Consider the following 17945-nt stretch of genomic DNA (forward strand, 5'->3'; position numbering starts at 1 on the left):
AACTTTATTGTAATAAATATTTTGGTGAGCGTGAGGAGGGAAGCACATTTTTTTCCCCTGGGAGAATGAATACAACGTTTAGGTATTCCAGTCAGGGAGGAATCTTATTATATATTCCTAACTTAGATAAGATTTTAAAAAAACAACTATGCAAAATACTTGAACAGAAGGGCCATAATTAGAACAATTAATCAGTGGAACTACTTGCCTCCAGAAGTTGTGAATGCTCCCAACGCTGGAAGCTTTTAAGAAGATGTTGAATAACCATTTGTCTGAAGTGGTGTACGGTTTCCTGCCTAAGCATGGGGGATGGACTAGAAGACCTCCAAGGTCCCTTCCAACTGTAATTCTAAATTCTAAATTACACGGAAACAGTTGAAACAGTTTCTCCTTCCTTATAGCAAAAGCAATGACAGGTAGTCCTCACCTTACGACCACAATTGAGCCTATGATTTATGTTGCTAAGGGAGGAATCTGTTGAGCGAGCTTTGCTCCGTTTTACGACTGTCCTCGCCACGTTCGTCGTTAAGCGAATCCGTGCACTTGTTAAATCAGTAACCCGGTTGTTAAGGGAATCTGGCTTCCCCATTGAATTGGCTTGTCAGAAGGTCGCAAAAAGAGGATCGTGTGACTTCGGGATACAAGACAGTAAGTATGAACCAGTTGTCAGGTATCCAAATGAAAGTCACGTCACCGTGGGGATGCTGCAACGGTCATAAGTGTGAAAAGGAAGGAAGGAAAGGAAATCAGGAGGAGGAAGGAAGGAAGGAAGGAAGGAAAGGTGAAATAAAGGTGAAATCAGAGGAGGAGGTAGGAAGGAAGGAAGGAAAGGTGAAATCAGGAGAAGGAAAGAAGGAAAGGTGAAATCAGGAGAAAGGAAGGAAGGAAAGATGAAATCAGAGGAGGAGGTAGGAAAGAAGGGAGGAAGGAAGGAAAGGTGAAATCAGGAGGAGGAAGGAAGGAAGGAAAGGTGAAATCAGGAGGAGGTAGGAAGGAAGGAAAGGAAATCAGGAGGAGGGAGGAAGGAAGGAAAGGTGAAATCAGGAGGAGGAAGGAAGGAAGGAAAGGTGAAATCAGAGGAGGGAGGAAGGAAGGAAAGGTGAAATCAGGAGGAGGGAGGAAGGAAGGAAAGGTGAAATCAGGAGGAGGGAGGAAGGAAAGGTGAAATCAGGAGGAAGGAAGGAAGGAAAGGTGAAATCAGGAGAAGGGAGGAAGGAAAGGTGAAATCAGAGGAGGAGGTAGGAAGAAAGGTGAAATCAGGAGGAGGTAGGATGGAAAGAAGGAAGGAAAGGTGAAATCAGGAGGAGGGAGGAAGGAAGGAAAGGTGAAATCAGAGGAGGAGGAAGGAAGGAAGGAAAGGTGAAATCAGGAGGAGGGAGGAAGGAAAGGTGAAATCAGGAGGAGGTAGAAAAGAAGGAAGGAAGATAGCAATAGCACTTACACTTATATGCCACTTCGCAGTGCTCTACAGCCCTCTCTAAGCGGTTTACAGAGTCAGCCTCTTGCCCCCAACAATCTGGGTCCTCATTTGACCCACCTCAGAAGGCCGGAAGGCCGAGTCAACCTTGAGCCTGGTGAGATTCGAACTGCCCAATTGCAGGCAGCCGGCAGGCAGCAGAAGGAGCCTGCAGTACCGCACTCTAACCACTGCGCCACCGCGGCGCACTTGATAGCTGTCTTCCAGTATTTGAGGGGCTGCCCCAAAGAAGTGGGGGGGGGGGGGCGGTATCAACTTATTTTCCAAAGCACCAAAGAAGGCAGGACAAGAAACAACGGATGGAAACTCATCAAGGAGAGAAGCAACCTGGAATTCAGGAGAAACTTCCTAACAGCGAGGACAATTAACCAGCGGAACAGCCCGCCACCAGAAGTGGTGGATCACTGGAGGTTTCCAAGAAGAGACTGGACAATCATTTGTCTGGAATGGTATAGGATCTCCTGCTTGAGCAGGGGGCTGGACTAGAAGACCTCCAGGGTCCCTTCCAGGTCTATTCCGGTTGCTTGATTGAGCCAGTGGAACTGCTTGCCACCAGAAGTTGTAATGCAACCCACCTCGTCCTTTTTTTTTGGGGGGGGGGGGTGTTTAACTCAGGGGAGGCGAAAGGGAGAAAGCAAAGAAAGTGGGGGGGGGGTGGGGGGTGATCAGAAGGACTTGACTTCCCTCCTCTCTCTCTTCCCCCTCCCGTGAGAAAGCGCGCAGGCGTGGGAGAAAACTTTTCCAAAAGTTTTCTTTTCTTTTTTTTCTCCTCCTCCCAAAAAGTTCTTTCCAAAAGCGGCTCTTTTTTTTTTTCTTTCTTTCTTTTTTTTTTTAAACGCTGCCAGGAGGGGGAAGAAAAATGCGACTCTGGTGGGACTCGAACCCACAACCTTTGAATGACTCCGTCCCAGCCATTGATCTAGAAGTCCAATGCGCTATCCATTGCGCCACAGAGCCCTACGCGTTCTCGCAGCGCAGCCTGCCCGCCCTCTGCTCCGGCCCATAAGCCCCGGCGGAGCGGCTTTCCACCCCGTTCCCCATCCGGCCTTTGCTTTGCATGGGCCTCGCAGGGGTGGGGGGGGGCGTCCCCCGCCCGCGCCCCCCTCCTCTTTTGCAGAGGGAGGGTCTCCCCCGACCCCAAAGGCGTGGCCCCCTCCCCTCCGTTGCTTTTTCGCGTGCAACTTGGCGGGTAGTGTGTGCATTGGGCGTTGCACGGGGGCCAAGTCCTGGGCGGGGGTCTTTGGGGAGGGGGGTTCTCTTCCCCCTCCTTCTCCCGGCGCCCCGCCAACTCCGGAACAATTCGCAGAGGGAGACAGAGCGAGCGAGAGAGAGAGAGAGAAAGAAAGGAAGGAAGGAAGAAAGAGGAGAGAGAGAGAGAGGGAGAGAAAGAGAATAGGGGAGAGAGGGGGAGAGACAAAGAAAGAGGAGAGAGAGAGAGAAAGGAAGGAAGGAAGAAAGAGGAGAGAGAGAGAGAGGGAGAGAAAGAGAATAGGGGAGAGAAGGGGAGAGAGACAAAGAAAGAGGAGAGAGAGAGAGAAAGGAAGGAAGGAAGAAAGAGGAGAGAGAGAGAGAGGGAGAGAAAGAGAATAGGGGAGAGAGGGGGAGAGAGACAAAGAAAGAGGAGAGAGAGAGAGAAAGGAAGGAAGGAAGAAAGGCGAGAGAGAGAGAGGGAGAGAAAGAGAATAGGGGAGAGAGGGGGAGAGAGACAAAGAAAGAGGAGAGAGAGAGAGAAAGAAAGAAGAGGGAGAGAGAGAATAGGGGGAGAGAGAGAGAGAGAGAAAGAGGAGAGAGAATAGGGAGAGAGAGAGAGAAAGAAAAAAAGAAAGAAAGGAGAGGGAGAGAAAGAAAGGCGCGAGAGAGAGAATAGGGAGAGAGAGAAAGAAAAAGAAAGAAAGAGGAGAGAGAGAAAGAGAAGAGAGAGGAAGTGGAGAGAGAGGGAAAGGAGAGAGAGAGAATGGGGAGAGGGAGAGAGAGAGGAGAGAGAGAGAGAAAGAAAGGAGAGAGAGAGAGAAATAGGAGGGGGAGAGAGAGAGAAAGAGGAGAGAGAGAGAAAGAAAGGAGAGAGAGAGAATGGGGGAGAGGGAGAGAGAGAGAGGAGAGAGAGAAAGAAAGAAAGGAGAGAGAGAGAGAAAGAGGAGGGGGAGAGAGAGAAAGAGGAGAGAGAAAGAAAGAAAGAAAGAAAGAAAGGAGAGAGAATAGAGGGAGAGAGAAAGAAAGAGGAGAGAGAGAGAATAGGGGGAGAGAGAGAGAAAGAAAGAAAGGGAGAGAGCAAGGAAAGAGAGAGGGAGAAAGAGTGAACGAGAGAAGGAAAGAAAGAAAAAGGAGAGAGGGAGAGAGGAAAGAGAAAGAGAAAGGAAGGAGAGAGAGAAAGAAAGAAGGAAAGAGAGAGGGAGAAAGAGCCAGCAAGAGAAAGAAAGAAGGAAGGAAGGAAGGAAGGAAAGAAAAAGGAGAGAGGGAGAGAGGAAAAAGAAAGAAAGAAAGAAAGAAAGAGAAACGAAAGAAAGAAAGAGAGAGAGACAGCAAGAAAAGAGAAAGAGAAAGAAAGGAGAGAGAGAAAGAAGGAAAGAGAGAGGGAGAAAGAGAGCGAGCGAGAGAAAGAAAGAAGGAAGGAAGAAGGCAAGAAAGAAAGAAAGAAAAAGAAAAAAGGAGAGAGGGAGAGAGCAAAGAGAAAGAAAGAAAGAAAAAGAGGGAGAGAGGAAAGAGAGAGAAAGAAAGAAAGAAAGAAAGAAAGAAAGCAAGAAAGAAAGAAAAAGAGGGAGAGAGGAAAGAGAGAGAAAGAAAGAAAGAAAGAAAGAAAGCAAGAAAGAAAGAAAAAGAAAAAAAGGAGAGAGGGAGAGAGCAAAGAGAAAGAAAGAAAGAAAAAGAGGGAGAGAGGAAAGAGAGAAAGAAAGAAAGAAAGAAAGAAAAAGAAGGAGAGAGGAAAGAGAAAGAAAGAAAGAATGAAAGAAAGAAAGAAAAAAAGAGAGAGAGAGAAGAAACGGAGCGATCCGATCCCCCCTCCCCCATCTCTCCCCCCTCCTTTTCCCACCAGGGTCCGGGGGGGCTGGGAACCCGGGGAAGGACTACAACTCCCGCCGCGCCTTGCGGGAGAAAGCGAGTGCGAGAGCGCCCCCTGGCGGGTCCTCTGGGCTCCGCCAAGCGCCGAGAGAGCCCGGCGCGGCTTTTCCAGCGAGCATCCCTTCTCCGGCGGCTGCTTCGCAATTACGCCTCCGCCGCCTCCCTTCCTTGCCCTTCGCATGGGGAAGGCTGGGCCAGGCAGGTGCAAGCCGGGACGGGAAGGGAAGAAACGCCGGTGGCTCAGCAGATTTGGGCTTTGCCAGCAGCTGCTGCTCCTGGAGGAGGAGGAGGAGGAGGAGGAAGAAGAAGCAGCGCCCGATCCTGAGCTTGGAGGCTGCTTGCCGCGCAAGGGCTGGACCGCAGCCCCTTGGCTTCCAAAGGGATGCGGGGAACGCCCGAGCCTGGTTGCAGGTGAGTGATGATGGGGCAGGGCTCAAGGAAGGGGGGGGGATCCCTGCTGAAGGGGGTATATGATCATGGGGAACAAAAAAAAGGGGGGGCTGCACCCCTCCCTTCAAGCCCACCCACCCACCCATCCATTCCACCCACCCTCTCCTATCTTCTCCTCCCCTCCTCTAATGAAAGGCACCAATAGGAGCCAAGATTGTAGGGTTGGGGGAGGAGAGAGAGAGAGAAGAGGTCCCCCCCTTTCCCCCCCCCCTCTTAGGAATTGGGGGTGGGGGTGGGGATAACCCAGTGGTCATCCCCTCCCCCAAGCCTGGTTCTTCACCCCAAAACGAGACTCTCCTTCCTGGCTTGGGGAAGGGGGGTTGTATTCTCCATCAGCCCACCCCCCTCTCCAATGAGGGTGGGGTGGGGGGGTCCGCCAGACCCAGCTGGGGGGGCGGCAGCAAGTGAAGAATGCAAACACCCCCCCCCCCCCCGGCCGCCCTTTCCAAGCATTGCAGCAAAATCCTTGGCCTGCTTTACTCGGAAGTAAAGCCCCCCCACCCCCAAAAAATTGGGATGAGTATAGGAGGGGGGTGTCTCTTCCAGACCTCTTACGCCGTACGTGAGCTGGTGCCCCGCGTTGGTCTGCTTATATGCCAACTGCAATAGGCAAGGAGTGTGTTTGTGGGTTTGCGGGTGCCCTGCCGTGTGTGCAGCTTTTGCCAACAACTCCACAACAAGATTCGGGGGAAAAGGGGAAGGAGAAAAGGGACGAATAGGATGAGGAACGGGGAGCGGGGGTGCGGCCTTTCCCCCCCCCCACCTCCAATGGATTTTAAATCATCTTTTAAGCCATCAAACGTGCGGATCAGACGGCTGGACGAAGCTCTTCTCCGCCCCTGCGGTAGAAAATGCGGGGTGAGGTTGCAAAATAGAGCCCCTTCTCACCCACACCCACACCCCCCAAAAAAAAACCCTGCCGAGCCAGCTTTTACTCCGCAGTCCTTCGGAGCGGCCTGGACTACAAAGCCCATCTTCGCCTTCCAGTTAGGGAGAGAGGTCGGTAATGAATGCTTACAGTTATAAAACAGGATTTATTCTATCTGCATCGCTTCGGTGCCTTACTTGGAAGAGAGAATAACAGGGTTGGGAAGGGCACCTCAGAGGGCATCTAGTCTAACCCCCTGCTCAAGCAGGAAACGCCCCCTATCCCATATAAACGGCTGTCCAGCTTCTTAAAAACCTCCAGCGATTTAAAATGGACATTTCCCTTCCTTCCTTCCTCCGCCCCCAACAATGATTTCTTTTAAAAAAAAATAATAATTGGCACAATGCAAAGAGTGGGAAGGTCTTAGCCAACACACTTCAATATTTCAAATCACGTTTTACAAGTTTTCTGGGCCATTCCGCCTCTCGTGCTTCCGATTTTTCCGCCTGTTGGAAGCTGAAACTTTGCTTCGGCTTTTGCAAGGTCAGAGAGAGAGAGGTGGGGGTGGTTGGGTTGGGGTTTTTCTTCCTTCTTATCTGGCGATGTGATGGCAGGTAAAACGGACATAAGTTTTTTTTAAAAGCCTCTGGAAATATCCCCTAAGATTTTTCCTGGTGAATCCATGCATAAACCAACATTATTTTTGAGGGTCAGGCAAGGCTAAAACGTTTGGACCCAGTTTGAATCGGGGGTCAAACTTGGCTCTGCCTGGTGGGTTTCAAAAGTTTTGGGGTAACCTGAAATCGGGATCGAACTTGACTCTGCCTGGTGGATTTCAAAAGTTTTGGGGTAACCTGAAATCGGGATCGAACTTGACTCTGCCTGGTGGATTTCAAAAGTTTTGGGGTAACAGGAAATCGGGATCAAACTTGACTCTGCCTGGTGGATTTCAAAAGTTTTGGGGTAATAGGAAATCGGGATCAAACTTGACTCTGCCTGGTGGATTTCAAAAGTTTTGGGGTAACCCGAAATCGGGATCAAACTTGACTCTGCCTGGTGGATTTCAAAAGTTGTGGGGTAACCTGAAATCGGGATCAAACTTGATTCTGCCTGGTGGATTTCAAAAGTTTTGGGGTAACCTGAAATCGGGATCGAACTTGACTCTGCCTGGTGGATTTCAAAAGTTTTGGGATAACCCGAAATCGGGATCGAACTTGATTCTGCCTGGTGGATTTCAAAAGTTTTGGGGTAACCCGAAATCGGGATCAAACTTGATTCTGCCTTGTGGATTTCAAAAGTTTTGGGGTAACAGGAAATTGGGATCGAACTTGACTCTGCCTGGTGGATTTCAAAAGTTTTGGGGTAACAGGAAATCGGGATCGAACTTGACTCTGCCTGGTGGATTTCAAAAGTTTTGGGGTAACCCGAAATCGGGATCAAAGTTGACTCTGCCTTGTGGGTTTCAAAAGTTTTGGGGTAACCCGAAATCGGGATCAAACTTGACTCTGCCTGGTGGATTTCAAAAGTTTTGGGGTAACCTGAAATCGGGATCAAACTTGACTCTGCCTGGTGGATTTCAAAAGTTTTGGGGTAACAGGAAATCAGGATCGAACTTGACTGCCTGGTGGATTTCAAAAGTTTTGGGGTAACAGGAAATCAGGATCGAACTTGACTCTGCCTTGTGGGTTTCAAAAGTTTTGGGGTAACAGGAAATCGGGATCAAACTTGATTCTGCCTGGTGGATTTCAAAAGTTTTGGGGGTAACAGGAAATCGGGATCAAACTTGACTCTGCCTGGTGGATTTCAAAAGTTTTGGGGTAACCCGAAATCGGGATCGAACTTGATTCTGTCTGGTGGATTTCAAAAGTTTTGGGGTAACCCGAAATCAGGATCAAACTTGACTATGCCCTGTGGGTTTCAAAAGTTTTGGGGTAACCCTGTCTATGTGACAAATTTAAGGTCTTGTTGTATACGGGGAAAACGAGCAGTTGTGTGAATTCAAAAAACTTTAGCTCCGTTAAAAGGGTTAGGAGGTTGTGTGAACGCAGCCGATAGTAAAAAAACGGTGATCCAGAAGATGGGTTGAGAGAGAAAGAAGGGAAATGCAATTACGCTGCTTGCCATTTTTTTAAAAAAGAGAATTTTTTTTAAAAATTTGATTTATATGCTGCCCTTCTCCGGAGACTCAGGGCGGCTTACAATGCGTTAAGCAATAGCCTTCATCCTTTTGTATATTTATACAAAGTTAGCTTCCCTTTCTTTCTTTCTTTCTTTCTTTCTTTCCTTCCTTCCTTCCTTCCTTCCTTCCTTCCTTCCTTCCTTCTCTTTCTTTCTCTTTCTTTCTCTTTCTTTTCTTTTAAATTTGATTTATATGCCGCCCTTCTCCAGAGACTCAGGGCGGCTTACAATGCGTTAAGCAATAGCCTTCATCCTTTTGTATATTTATACAAAGTCAGCTTATTGCCCCCACAAACTGGGTCCTCATTTCACCTACCTTAGAAAGGATGGAAGGCTGAGTCAACCTTGAGCTTTGGAGAGATTCGAACCAGCAGTAAATTGCAGGCAGCTGTGTTAATAACAGGGTGCTTAGACCACTGTACTATCAAGGCTCTTGATAGAATGCATTGATTAAGCATTTTAAAAGGGGGAACCGGCCTTCCTCGCAGTGAACATGCCGCAAATCCAGTTATTGTGTTATTGTGCCATCAAAGAGTTGGCAAGCCATGTTGATTTTTCTGCTTAGCCAAGTAGGGAGCTTTATGGAAAGGCCCGCGGGGGGAGGGGGGGTAAGGTTGCCCAAGAGCGAAACGCCGCCGAAGGCGTGATGGGAAGGCTGAGCATCTAATGTGGGAGAAAAGGGCACGGCCCCGTTGTCAAAAGCAATCCTGGGAAAAAAAATAATAAAAAAATAAAAGGATGCTTCAGCTGAAAAATGAGACGCCTGGTTAGCATATGCAAAGGAAGGAAGGCTCTGCTCACAATCCTCGAGCGTATTCGTGAAGGTAGCAGCAGAGGACGTGGTTACGGATTAGATCCTGAGGTGGCCTTCAAGAAGGAAGTTTTGGAAGGTCCAGCAAAGCTAAGACACCAGTCCTGGGCAAACAGGTAAGAGAGAGAGAGAGAGAGAGAGAGAGAGAGAGAGAGAGAGAGAGAGAGTTCAAAACTCACTAGAGATGGTGGGAACCATAGAGACGGGAGGATAGATATTAGAGGAAAAATGAAGATCTCGGATGAGGAAAACTATCTTGAGGTTCCTCTTTCTGGGAGAGGGGAGGGAATGATTTCTAACTGCCATCCTCCAAGTTTGGGTCTCCCAAGGGTGCTTTTTTCAAAGGGCAACTGGGCTTTTGTTTTTTCTTTAAGACGTTTTGCTTCTCCTCCAACAAGCTTCTTCAGTTCTTCAGAAGGCAACTGGGCTTTGGTTTTCTTTGAAGACGTTCCACTTCTCATCCGAGAAGCTTCTTCAGTTCTCATCCAAGAAGCTTCTTCAGTCAGGACTGAAGAAGCTTCTTGGACGAGAAGCGAAAGAAAGGGAGAACAAAGTCCACTTGCCTTCTGAAGAACGGAAGAAGCTTCTTGGACGAGAAGCGAAACCTCTTCAAGGAAAAACAAAGTCCACTTGCCTTCTGAAGAACCGGAGAAGCTTCTTGGATGAGAAGCGAAAGAAAGGAAGAACAAAGTCCACTTGCCTTCTGAAGAACTGAAGAAGCTTCTTGGACGAGAAGCGAAACCTCTTCAAGGAAAAACAAAGTCCAGTTGCCTTCTGAAGAACCGGAGAAGCTTCTTGGATGAGAAGCAAAATGTCTTCAAGGAAAAACAAAAGTCCAGTTGCCTTCTGAAGAACTGAAGAAGTTTCTTCTCATCCAAGAACCTCCTTGGATGAGTTCTCATCCAACAAGCTTCTTCTGTCAGAACCGGAGAAGCTTCTTGGATGAGAAGCGAAACGTCTTCAAGGAGAAACAAAATCCGGTTGGCACCTTTGGACCAGCCATGACCTGGAGGACTGAGAATCTCCATAGAACATGAAGTTTGGAGACATTTTTCCAAACATCACAGGTCCTAGGACAAAGAACCTTTATTTCTTTATTTATCTGTAACATTGATTAGCCGGGAACTTTTGTGGTTGAGATGTGAAACCAAGGGGATTTAAAAGGTCCTTTTGTCGATAGGAGAAATATTTTCTCTCTCTCGATTCCAGCAGACACAGGATGAAATCTGTCATCTCTTTTTGGAGGGGGTTTGCAAATCCTTCTCCCCGTCGCCCCAAGATGCCCCCCGGAGCAAAATCTTTTAATTAATTTTTTTCTTTTTTTTTTTATCACACATTTTTAGCCGGTGCTCTTCCTAGCTTTGCCAGCGTGACTTAAATCCTGGTGCTTAATTCGTTTCTAGCACGCCTTGCCTTTTCTTAAAAACTTTTTCATCCTGTAAGGAACTTTTGACTTCCCTATTGTAAGGCATGTGAGTTATAAGCCGGGAGAAGGTGTAATTTTTATTTTCCCCAGCGTCGGGTTAAACTCTGCATTTTTCCTGCTTATATATATATATGTGTGTGGGTGGGTGTGTTATATATGCATAATGGTTGTCTTTTGAGAGCTGAATGAAATTTCAACGAAATTTCATTTGAACGTATACTGATTACTGTACATTTAAAGCAGGAGTGGCTTCTACTTACCTTTACTATCGGTTTCGCATCGCGCCTGCGTGCTCTCTTCTACACATGCGCAGATCACCTATGATGACGTCCGGGTCAGTGGGCGGAGCCTCCCACCGGTTTTACTACCGGTTCTTGCGAACCGGTCCAAGCCGGGGGCAACCCACCACTGATTTCAAGTGACAATAAAGTTCTATTCTATTCTGTTCTGTTCTGTTCTATTCTATTCTATTCTATTCTATTCTATTCTATTCTATTCTATTCTATTCTATTCTCCTCTCCTCTCCTCTCCTCTCCTCTCCTCTCCTCTCCTCTCCTCTCCTCTCCTCTCCTCTCCTCTCCTCTTCTCATCCAGACCAGTCCAGTCCTTATTCTACTCTATTCTACTCTACTCTACTCTACTCCACTCCACTCTACTCTACTCTATTCTATTTTGATTTCTCTTCTCTTCTCTTCTCTTCTCTTCTCTTCTCTTCTCTTCTCTTCTCTTCTCTTCTCTTCTCTTCTCTTCTCCTCTCCTCTCCTCTCCTCTCTTCTCTTCTCTTCTCCTCTCCTCTCCTCTCCTCTCTTCTCCTCTCCTCCTCTCCTCTCCTCTCCTCTCCTTCCCTTCCCTCCCCTCCCCTCCTCCTCTCCTCTCCTCTCCTCTTCTCATCCAGTCCAGTCCAGTCCTTATTCTATTCTATTCTACTCTACTCCTGTCCTATCCTATCCTATCCTATCCTGTCCTATCCTATCCTATCCTATTCTTTATTTCATTCTCTATTCTATTCTATTCTATTCTATTCTATTCTATTCTACTTTGATTTCTCTTCTCTTCTCTTCTCTTCTCTTCTCTTCTCTTCTCTTCTCTTCTCTTTTCTTCTCTTCCAGTCCAGTCCAGTCCAGTCCTTATTTTATTTTATTCTACTCTACTCTACTCCTATTCTATCCTATCCTTTATTTCATTCTCTATTCTATTCTATTCTACTCTACTCTACTCTACTCTAGACTCTACTCTACTCTACTCTATTTTTTACCTTTTGGAATTAAACCTCCTCACCTCCCTGCTCTTTTCGCAAACCCCCCCCCGCCCCCCAAAGACTCACTATTTGAAAAATTCCACTTTAGGAAGAGAAAGTTGGATTTTCCCAGCGCTATTTCTTCAGGACGGGCACTGAAAAGCCTTCGATGTGATTTACAGTGAAATGAACCGCCAATAAATGCAGTGGAATGTTTTTATTATTAATATACTGAAATGAAGACTTATTATTAATTTAACTTAATTAACGTAATAGTTTTAGTTAAAGTCTTTCATTTGATAGCAATTTTTTTTTTTTTTTTTGCTGTCTTTGCCATTTTAAAATTTGCTGACTGGGTTGAAGTCTCAACTTCCGACTTTAGAAAGTCTTTTAGAAAGTTTAGAAGAACAGAGAAGGGATCTTGGAGGTCTTCTAGTCCAACCCCCTGCTTAGGCAGGAAACCCTACACTACTTCAGACAAATGGTTATCCAACCTCATCTTAAAAGCTTCCAGTGTTGGAGCATTCGCAACTTCTGGAGGCAAGTTGTTCCACTGGTTAATTGTTCTGACTGTCAGGAAATTTCTCCTGAGTTCCAAGTTGCTTCTCTCCTTGATGAGTTTCCACCCATTGCTTCTTGTCCTGCCCTCAGGTGCTTTGGAGAAGAGCTTGACTCCCTCTTCTTTGGGGCAGCCCCTGAGATATTGGAAGACTGCTATCATGTCTCCCTTAGTCCTTCTTTTCATTAAACTAGAAATACCCAGTTCCTGCAGCCATTCTTCATATGTTTTAGCCTCCAGTCCCCTAATCCTCTTTGTTGCTCTTCTCTGCACTCTTTCTAGAGTCTCCACATCTTTTTTACATCGACTTTTGACATTTGACTTTGCTGGATTTGGTGTTGATATTCAGCTAAGAAAGGTAGAATTGTATGCTGGGCCTGCTTTATTTAAAATAAGATTCTTTTGGCCTTGACTAAGTAAATAATAATGGGGCGCGGTGGCTCAGGGGCTAAGACGCTGAGCTTGTCGATCGGAAGGTCGGCAGTTCAGCGGTTCGAATCCCTAGTGCTGCGTAACAGGGGTGAGCTCCCGTGACTTGTCCCAGCTTCTTCCAACCTAGCAGTTCGAAAGCACGTAAAAAAAAATGCAAGTAGAAAAATAGGAACCACCTTTGGTGGGAAGGGAACAGCGTTCCGTGCGCCTTTGGCGTTGAGTCATGCCGGCCACATGACCACGGAGACGTCTTCGGACAGCGCTGGCTCTTCGGCTTTGAAACGGAGATGAGCACCGCCCCCTAAAGTCAGGAACGACTGGCACATATTTGCGAGGGGAACCTTTACCTTTTAAAGTAAATAATAGACATGTGAGTATCTACCTTTCAGAAAATTGAAACGAGCCCAGCTTGGGAGCAAAGGTTTTACCGCTGCTATTTTCTGAACCTCCTAAAGTTGGAAAGATCGATCCTAATCAATCTTTATTACCGTCATAACCAGCATAAAGATTGGAGATCAACGTGACTATTTCAGCGATGACCTAGCAAGGAAAAACTCAAGAGGGATCTTATCTTGCATAGCATCTCCCCTCATCAAAGAAAACCAGAGTCGTCATCATAATTAAAAGATAATAATTATTGTAATAGCAGCTGTCGTGTCCTGGAATGCCTTTGGACTTTTGACCTAAATCTTTGGACTTTTTAAACAATTTTTTTTTTTTTTTAAATCAGGTGATGAGCCTAACAGAGTTCTCTCTATTTGGGGAAAGCAAAGGGAAGAAAGAAGCGAAGGAAAAATTTTACTAATCGGAGGATTAACTACGATCGGGAACCTGCCTTTCTCACAGTACGTTGCATCCAATTAAATACGGTTTGGTTTGTTTTTTCAAAATTTATTTATTTATTTATTTATTTTATTTATTAGTTCGATTTATATGCCGCCCTTCTCCGGAGACTCAGGGCGGCTTACAATGTATTAAAATTGATTTAAGGAAGAAATGTAGCAAAGAGAGATGAATTCATCCACCTTAAAAGAAATATTTGCGCTGGATATATTCTATCTGCATCGCTTTCGGTGCCTTACTTAGAATAACAGGGTTGGAAAGGGGACCTCAGAGGTCTTCTAGTCCAACCCCAAACCGGATAAAGAGCTGTCCAGTTTCTTCTTGAAAACCTCCGGTGATTTAAAATGGGATTTTTTTTCCCCTTGTTTTTTTTTTTTTTTCCCCTTCCTTCCTTTTTCTTTCAGGCCAATATGAAGCGTTGGGTGAGCCTCCTTTCATTCTCCGTCATTTTTCGGCTGTTTTTTGACCTGCCTTGGGTTCAGGTTCTGCCGGCCCTTTTCATATTCTATTTGGGCTCCGGTGGATGGAAATTCCTCCGCATTTTCGCCAAGACCATCAAACGAGATGCTACGTAAGTCACACCGTTCCTTCCTTCCTTTCCCTTTGGATACTAGGAGGCCTCCCTGCAGCCTCCCGGGGACGATAACGGGCTGCCGGGGGCGGGGGGGGGCATCATACACCCTCTGTGCCCCATTTTGGGCCTAGTAGGCCTCCCTTACCTGGGAGCCAAAATGGGGCACGTGGGGACTCCTGGGAGAGGAGGGGCCAGCCGGCAATTTTCGCCCGAACCGGCCCTAACCAGCCCGAACCGGCTGAATCCCATCACTGGATACAGGTAGTCCCTGATTTACGACCGCAATTGACCTCAAAATTTCTGTTGCTAAGGGAGGCAGTTAAGTGAGCTTTGCCCCGCTCTACAACCTCCCTTGCCACCGTTGTTAAGTGAATCCCTGCAGTTATTCAGCTAGTCCCAGGGTCGTTAAGTGAATCTGGCTTCCCCCCCTTGACTTCGCTCATCAGAAAGTCGCAAAGGGGGAATCACGTAACCCTGGGACACTGCGATTGTCATCAATACGAGCCAGTTGCCAAACATCTGGATTTTTAATCACGTGATGCTGCAGCGGTCGTAAATGTGAAAAACGGTCATTTTCGGGGTGCCGTTGTAACTTTGAAATGGTCCTTAAACGAACTGTTATAAGTCAAGGACTACCTGTGAGCCAAAACTTTGCCGGCATTCTTTCTGCGCCATAAAACTGAGCTTGTTCGATAACCAGGTTCAAGGGAAAATGACTTTTGGGTATTAGCAGTTAGAAAATAGGCACAAAGGAACAAAATAATAATAATCTTGATTTGACTTTGAAAAACAAAGTTGCATTTGTTCAGTTGCATTTCTCATTTTATTTTTGTTTTTCCAACTGGGTGCTGGAAAAGAAGAGCAAAGAGGAGAAAATGGGCTCGAAATGTTATTTATTTTCGCATCCGCATAACCTTCAGCATGGTGTCCTGATTTTCAGGGGTTATTGTGTTTATTTATTAACTCTCCCTCTGCAAAATGACTTTTGGGTTTGGGAGAGGAAAAAATATATATGCAGAGTTGAAAAGGCACGAAAAGGCAGATTCAGGAAACGCTGACAGATATCATCAGCCCAGCGTGGGCTGCCTGCGCGTCGAACGCCTTCTCAATTAGGAATGTCGGTTAATCGGTTGGCAAAGCACGTCAGAAAAGGTGGCCGCTCTGATTTCCTGAGGCAGGGAGTCCCGCAGGCTCACCACTACGAAGAAAAACCTTTTCCTTTTGCCTGAAATGCAAGGTAGCCATCTCTTTCGGCTAAATTTTTTAAAAAATGTGGCTCGTGATTCGTTCTCGAGACAGCTACCAAATCTTCCCAGAAGACCCATTTTGTGTCACACTGACCCTTATTAAAGCCTCCCCCCCCCCCCCGGCCATCTTTCTTCCCAGACATGCCTATTTTCCACCACAACCCACTTAAAGCCAATCCCAAGGAGTCGTATTCTTCTGGCCCGACCAGTTTTTCCGGCAAAATTTAAAAAGAAAAAAAAATAAGAATAAAAGCCGACAATTTGCAACGCTGCAGAGATTTGAACCTGGGAACTGGTAGGCGCCACAAAAGGCGTGCCGAATGTTGTCGGACGGACGCCAGGGGAAGCCGACAACCGCAATCAACTTGTGTAGGCCGGGCCACACGTTGTGCAAGACGTTTTTTTTTAAAAAAAATTCATCAGCAACCAGCAGTTGCATTCGCCACGGCTCGCTTTTCGACATGGAACTGGAGGCGTGGGGTTTTTTTGTGCGTGTGTTGTGTGTATTTGTGCACTGCACTGCACACTTGCTAAGCTGTGGTTTGGAGGTGCATGTTTGGGGGTGGGGGGTTGACGATGAGTGATTTCCTCTGCGGAGTTTCCAGCGTCTGAGGAAAACCTTGTCCAAAGTTGACAATAAAAAGTTGTATTCACTGAACTCTAAATGCTGGAGGCGGGGTGGGGTGGGGCTTCTTTGAGGCTGTCTAGACTCACCCCCTGGCCAAGGCGAACAATCCAGAACGAGAGTCTTTTCTGGCCCAGCTCCTGTTGAAAGTTCTTGACCCTTCCTTCATTTCGAGACAGGGTTTAACTTAAATCTCTCTTTCCGTAAGTGGTGTTTCCTAATCCAATTTAGTGGCATCATCAGTGTTAAGACGGGAATGAGGTTTGGGGCAAAGCAGGGGAGGAGGAGGAGGAGGAGGAGGAGGAGGAGGAGGAGGAGGAGGAGGGGAAGGGGAAGGAGAATGAATGTGCTTGGGGTGCTTGGTGATCTCTAAGCTTTGTGGTTTTCTTGCAGACGTCTTATGACCCTACTAAGTAGCATCATCAGTGCTAGAAAGGAATGAGGTTTCGGGGGAAGGGGAGGAGGAGGAGGAGGACTGTGGGGTGCTTAGTGATCTCTGGGCTTGGTGGTTTTCTTGCAGACGTCTTATGACCCTACTAAGTAGCATCATCAGTGCTAGAAAGGAATGAGGTTTCGGGGGAAGGGGAGGAGGAGGAAGAGGAGGAGGAGGAGGAGGACTGTGGGGTGCTTAGTGATCTCTGGGCTTGGTGGTTTTCTTGCAGACGTCTTATGACCCTACTAAGTAGCATCATCAGTGCTAGAAAGGAATGAGGTTTCGGGGGAAGGGGAGGAGGAAGAGGAGGAGGAAGGAGGAAGAGGAAGAAAGAGAACTGTGGGTGCTCTCCGAGCTTGGTGGTTTTCTTGTAGACGTTTCGTGGCCCCAACTAAGTAGCATCATCAGTGCTAGAAGGGAATGAGAAGCTTCTCAGATGAGAAGCGAAACCTCTTCAAGGAAGAACCAAGTCCAGTTGCCTTCTGAAGAACTGAAGAAGCTTCTCAGATGAGAAGCGAAACCTCTTCAAGGAAAACCAGAAAGTCCAGTTGCCTCTTGAAAAAGCACCTTTGGGACAGCCATGACCTGAATGTCTGAGAATCTCCATAGACATTTAACTTGACCCTTCTGCATTTTGTCCCGTTCTTGGTAGGACCGCCAGAACTGTCCTGTCAACCCGCCTGAAGATCTGGTGGTACGTGAGACGTCAGATCACCATCCCCAAGCTCTTCCAGCAGACGGTGCAGAGACACCCGGAGAAAGTGGCCCTCATCTTCCAAGGCACAGGAGAAACGTGGACCTTCCGCCAGCTAGATGTCTACTCTAACCAGGTGGCCAACTTCTTCTACGAGCAGGGCTTCCGCTCGGGGGACGCCGTCGCCCTCTTCATGGAGTCCTGCAACCAGTACGTCGGCCTTTGGCTCGGACTGGCCAAGATCGGGGTGGAGGTGGCTCTCCTCAACTCCAACGTGCGGCAAGAATCCTTGGTCCACTGCGTCAAAATCTCCCACGCCAAGGCGGTCATCTTTGGAAGCGAGCTGGCGGAAGGTGAGGACCACAGGGTGGGGGAAGAGGAAAAAGGAGGGGAGATCAGAGGCTGGGTTGGTTCTGAATGGTCAACCAGAGATGGCGGACTCTTTTCTTGTAGAGAAGAGTAAAGTTGTACATTTAGGCAAGAAAAACCAAAAATACGCATGTAGATTGGGAGAAACCAGGCTTAATAGTAACTGAGAGAGAGCTTGGAGTCTTAGTGGACAACCACTTAGATATGAGCCGAGAGTGTGCAGCAGCAGCCAAAAAAGGCAATGCTTGAGCAGTGGCTCAGTGGCTAAGACGCTGAGCTTGTCGATCGAAAGGTCGGCAGTTCGGCGGTTCGAATCCCTAGCGCCGTGTAATGAGTGAGCTCCCGTGACTTGTCCCAGCTTCTGCCAACCTAGCAGTTCGAAAGCACATAAAAAAAATAATGCCAGTAGAAAAATAGGGAGCACCTTTGGTGGGAAGGGAACAGCGTTCCATGCGCCTTTGGCGTTGAGTCATGCCGGCCACATGACCACGGAGACGTCTTCGGACAGCGCTGGCTCTTCGGCTTGGAAACGGAGATGAGCACCGCCCCCTAGAGTCGGGAATGACTAGCACGTATATTAATACATCATGTGAATTACTTTATACCACTCTATAAACCCTTAGTAAGGCCACTTACTAAGACTACTGTGCACAGTTTTGCTCACC

At 47.2% G+C, this 17945-nt stretch overlaps 1 protein-coding gene and 1 non-coding gene across 2 annotated transcripts in view; one reads left to right on the forward strand and one right to left on the reverse strand.

Annotated features, from left to right (window-relative positions):
- Window positions 1–2339: 2339 nt before the first annotated feature.
- On the reverse strand, window positions 2340–2434 carry TRNAR-UCU (transfer RNA arginine (anticodon UCU)). The gene is made up of 2 exons: window positions 2398–2434; window positions 2340–2375 (listed from the first exon to the last, which is right to left on the reverse strand). It is a non-coding gene; the product is annotated as a tRNA-Arg (tRNA).
- A 2394-nt stretch (window positions 2435–4828) lies between these two features.
- The window catches only part of SLC27A4 (solute carrier family 27 member 4), a 29914-nt gene continuing 16797 nt past the window's right edge, over window positions 4829–17945 (forward strand). The window contains 4 exon segments of the mRNA XM_070955609.1: window positions 4829–4945; window positions 13226–13340; window positions 13743–13909; window positions 16870–17264. Of these exon segments, the coding sequence (XP_070811710.1) occupies window positions 13749–13909; window positions 16870–17264 (556 nt within the window). The 5' untranslated portion in view covers window positions 4829–4945; window positions 13226–13340; window positions 13743–13748.

This window comes from Pituophis catenifer, unplaced genomic scaffold (assembly GCF_029215685.1).
Source record: "Pituophis catenifer annectens isolate HBS135680 unplaced genomic scaffold, rPitCat1.0.hap2 SCAF_17, whole genome shotgun sequence".
Taxonomy (NCBI): domain Eukaryota; kingdom Metazoa; phylum Chordata; class Lepidosauria; order Squamata; family Colubridae; genus Pituophis; species Pituophis catenifer.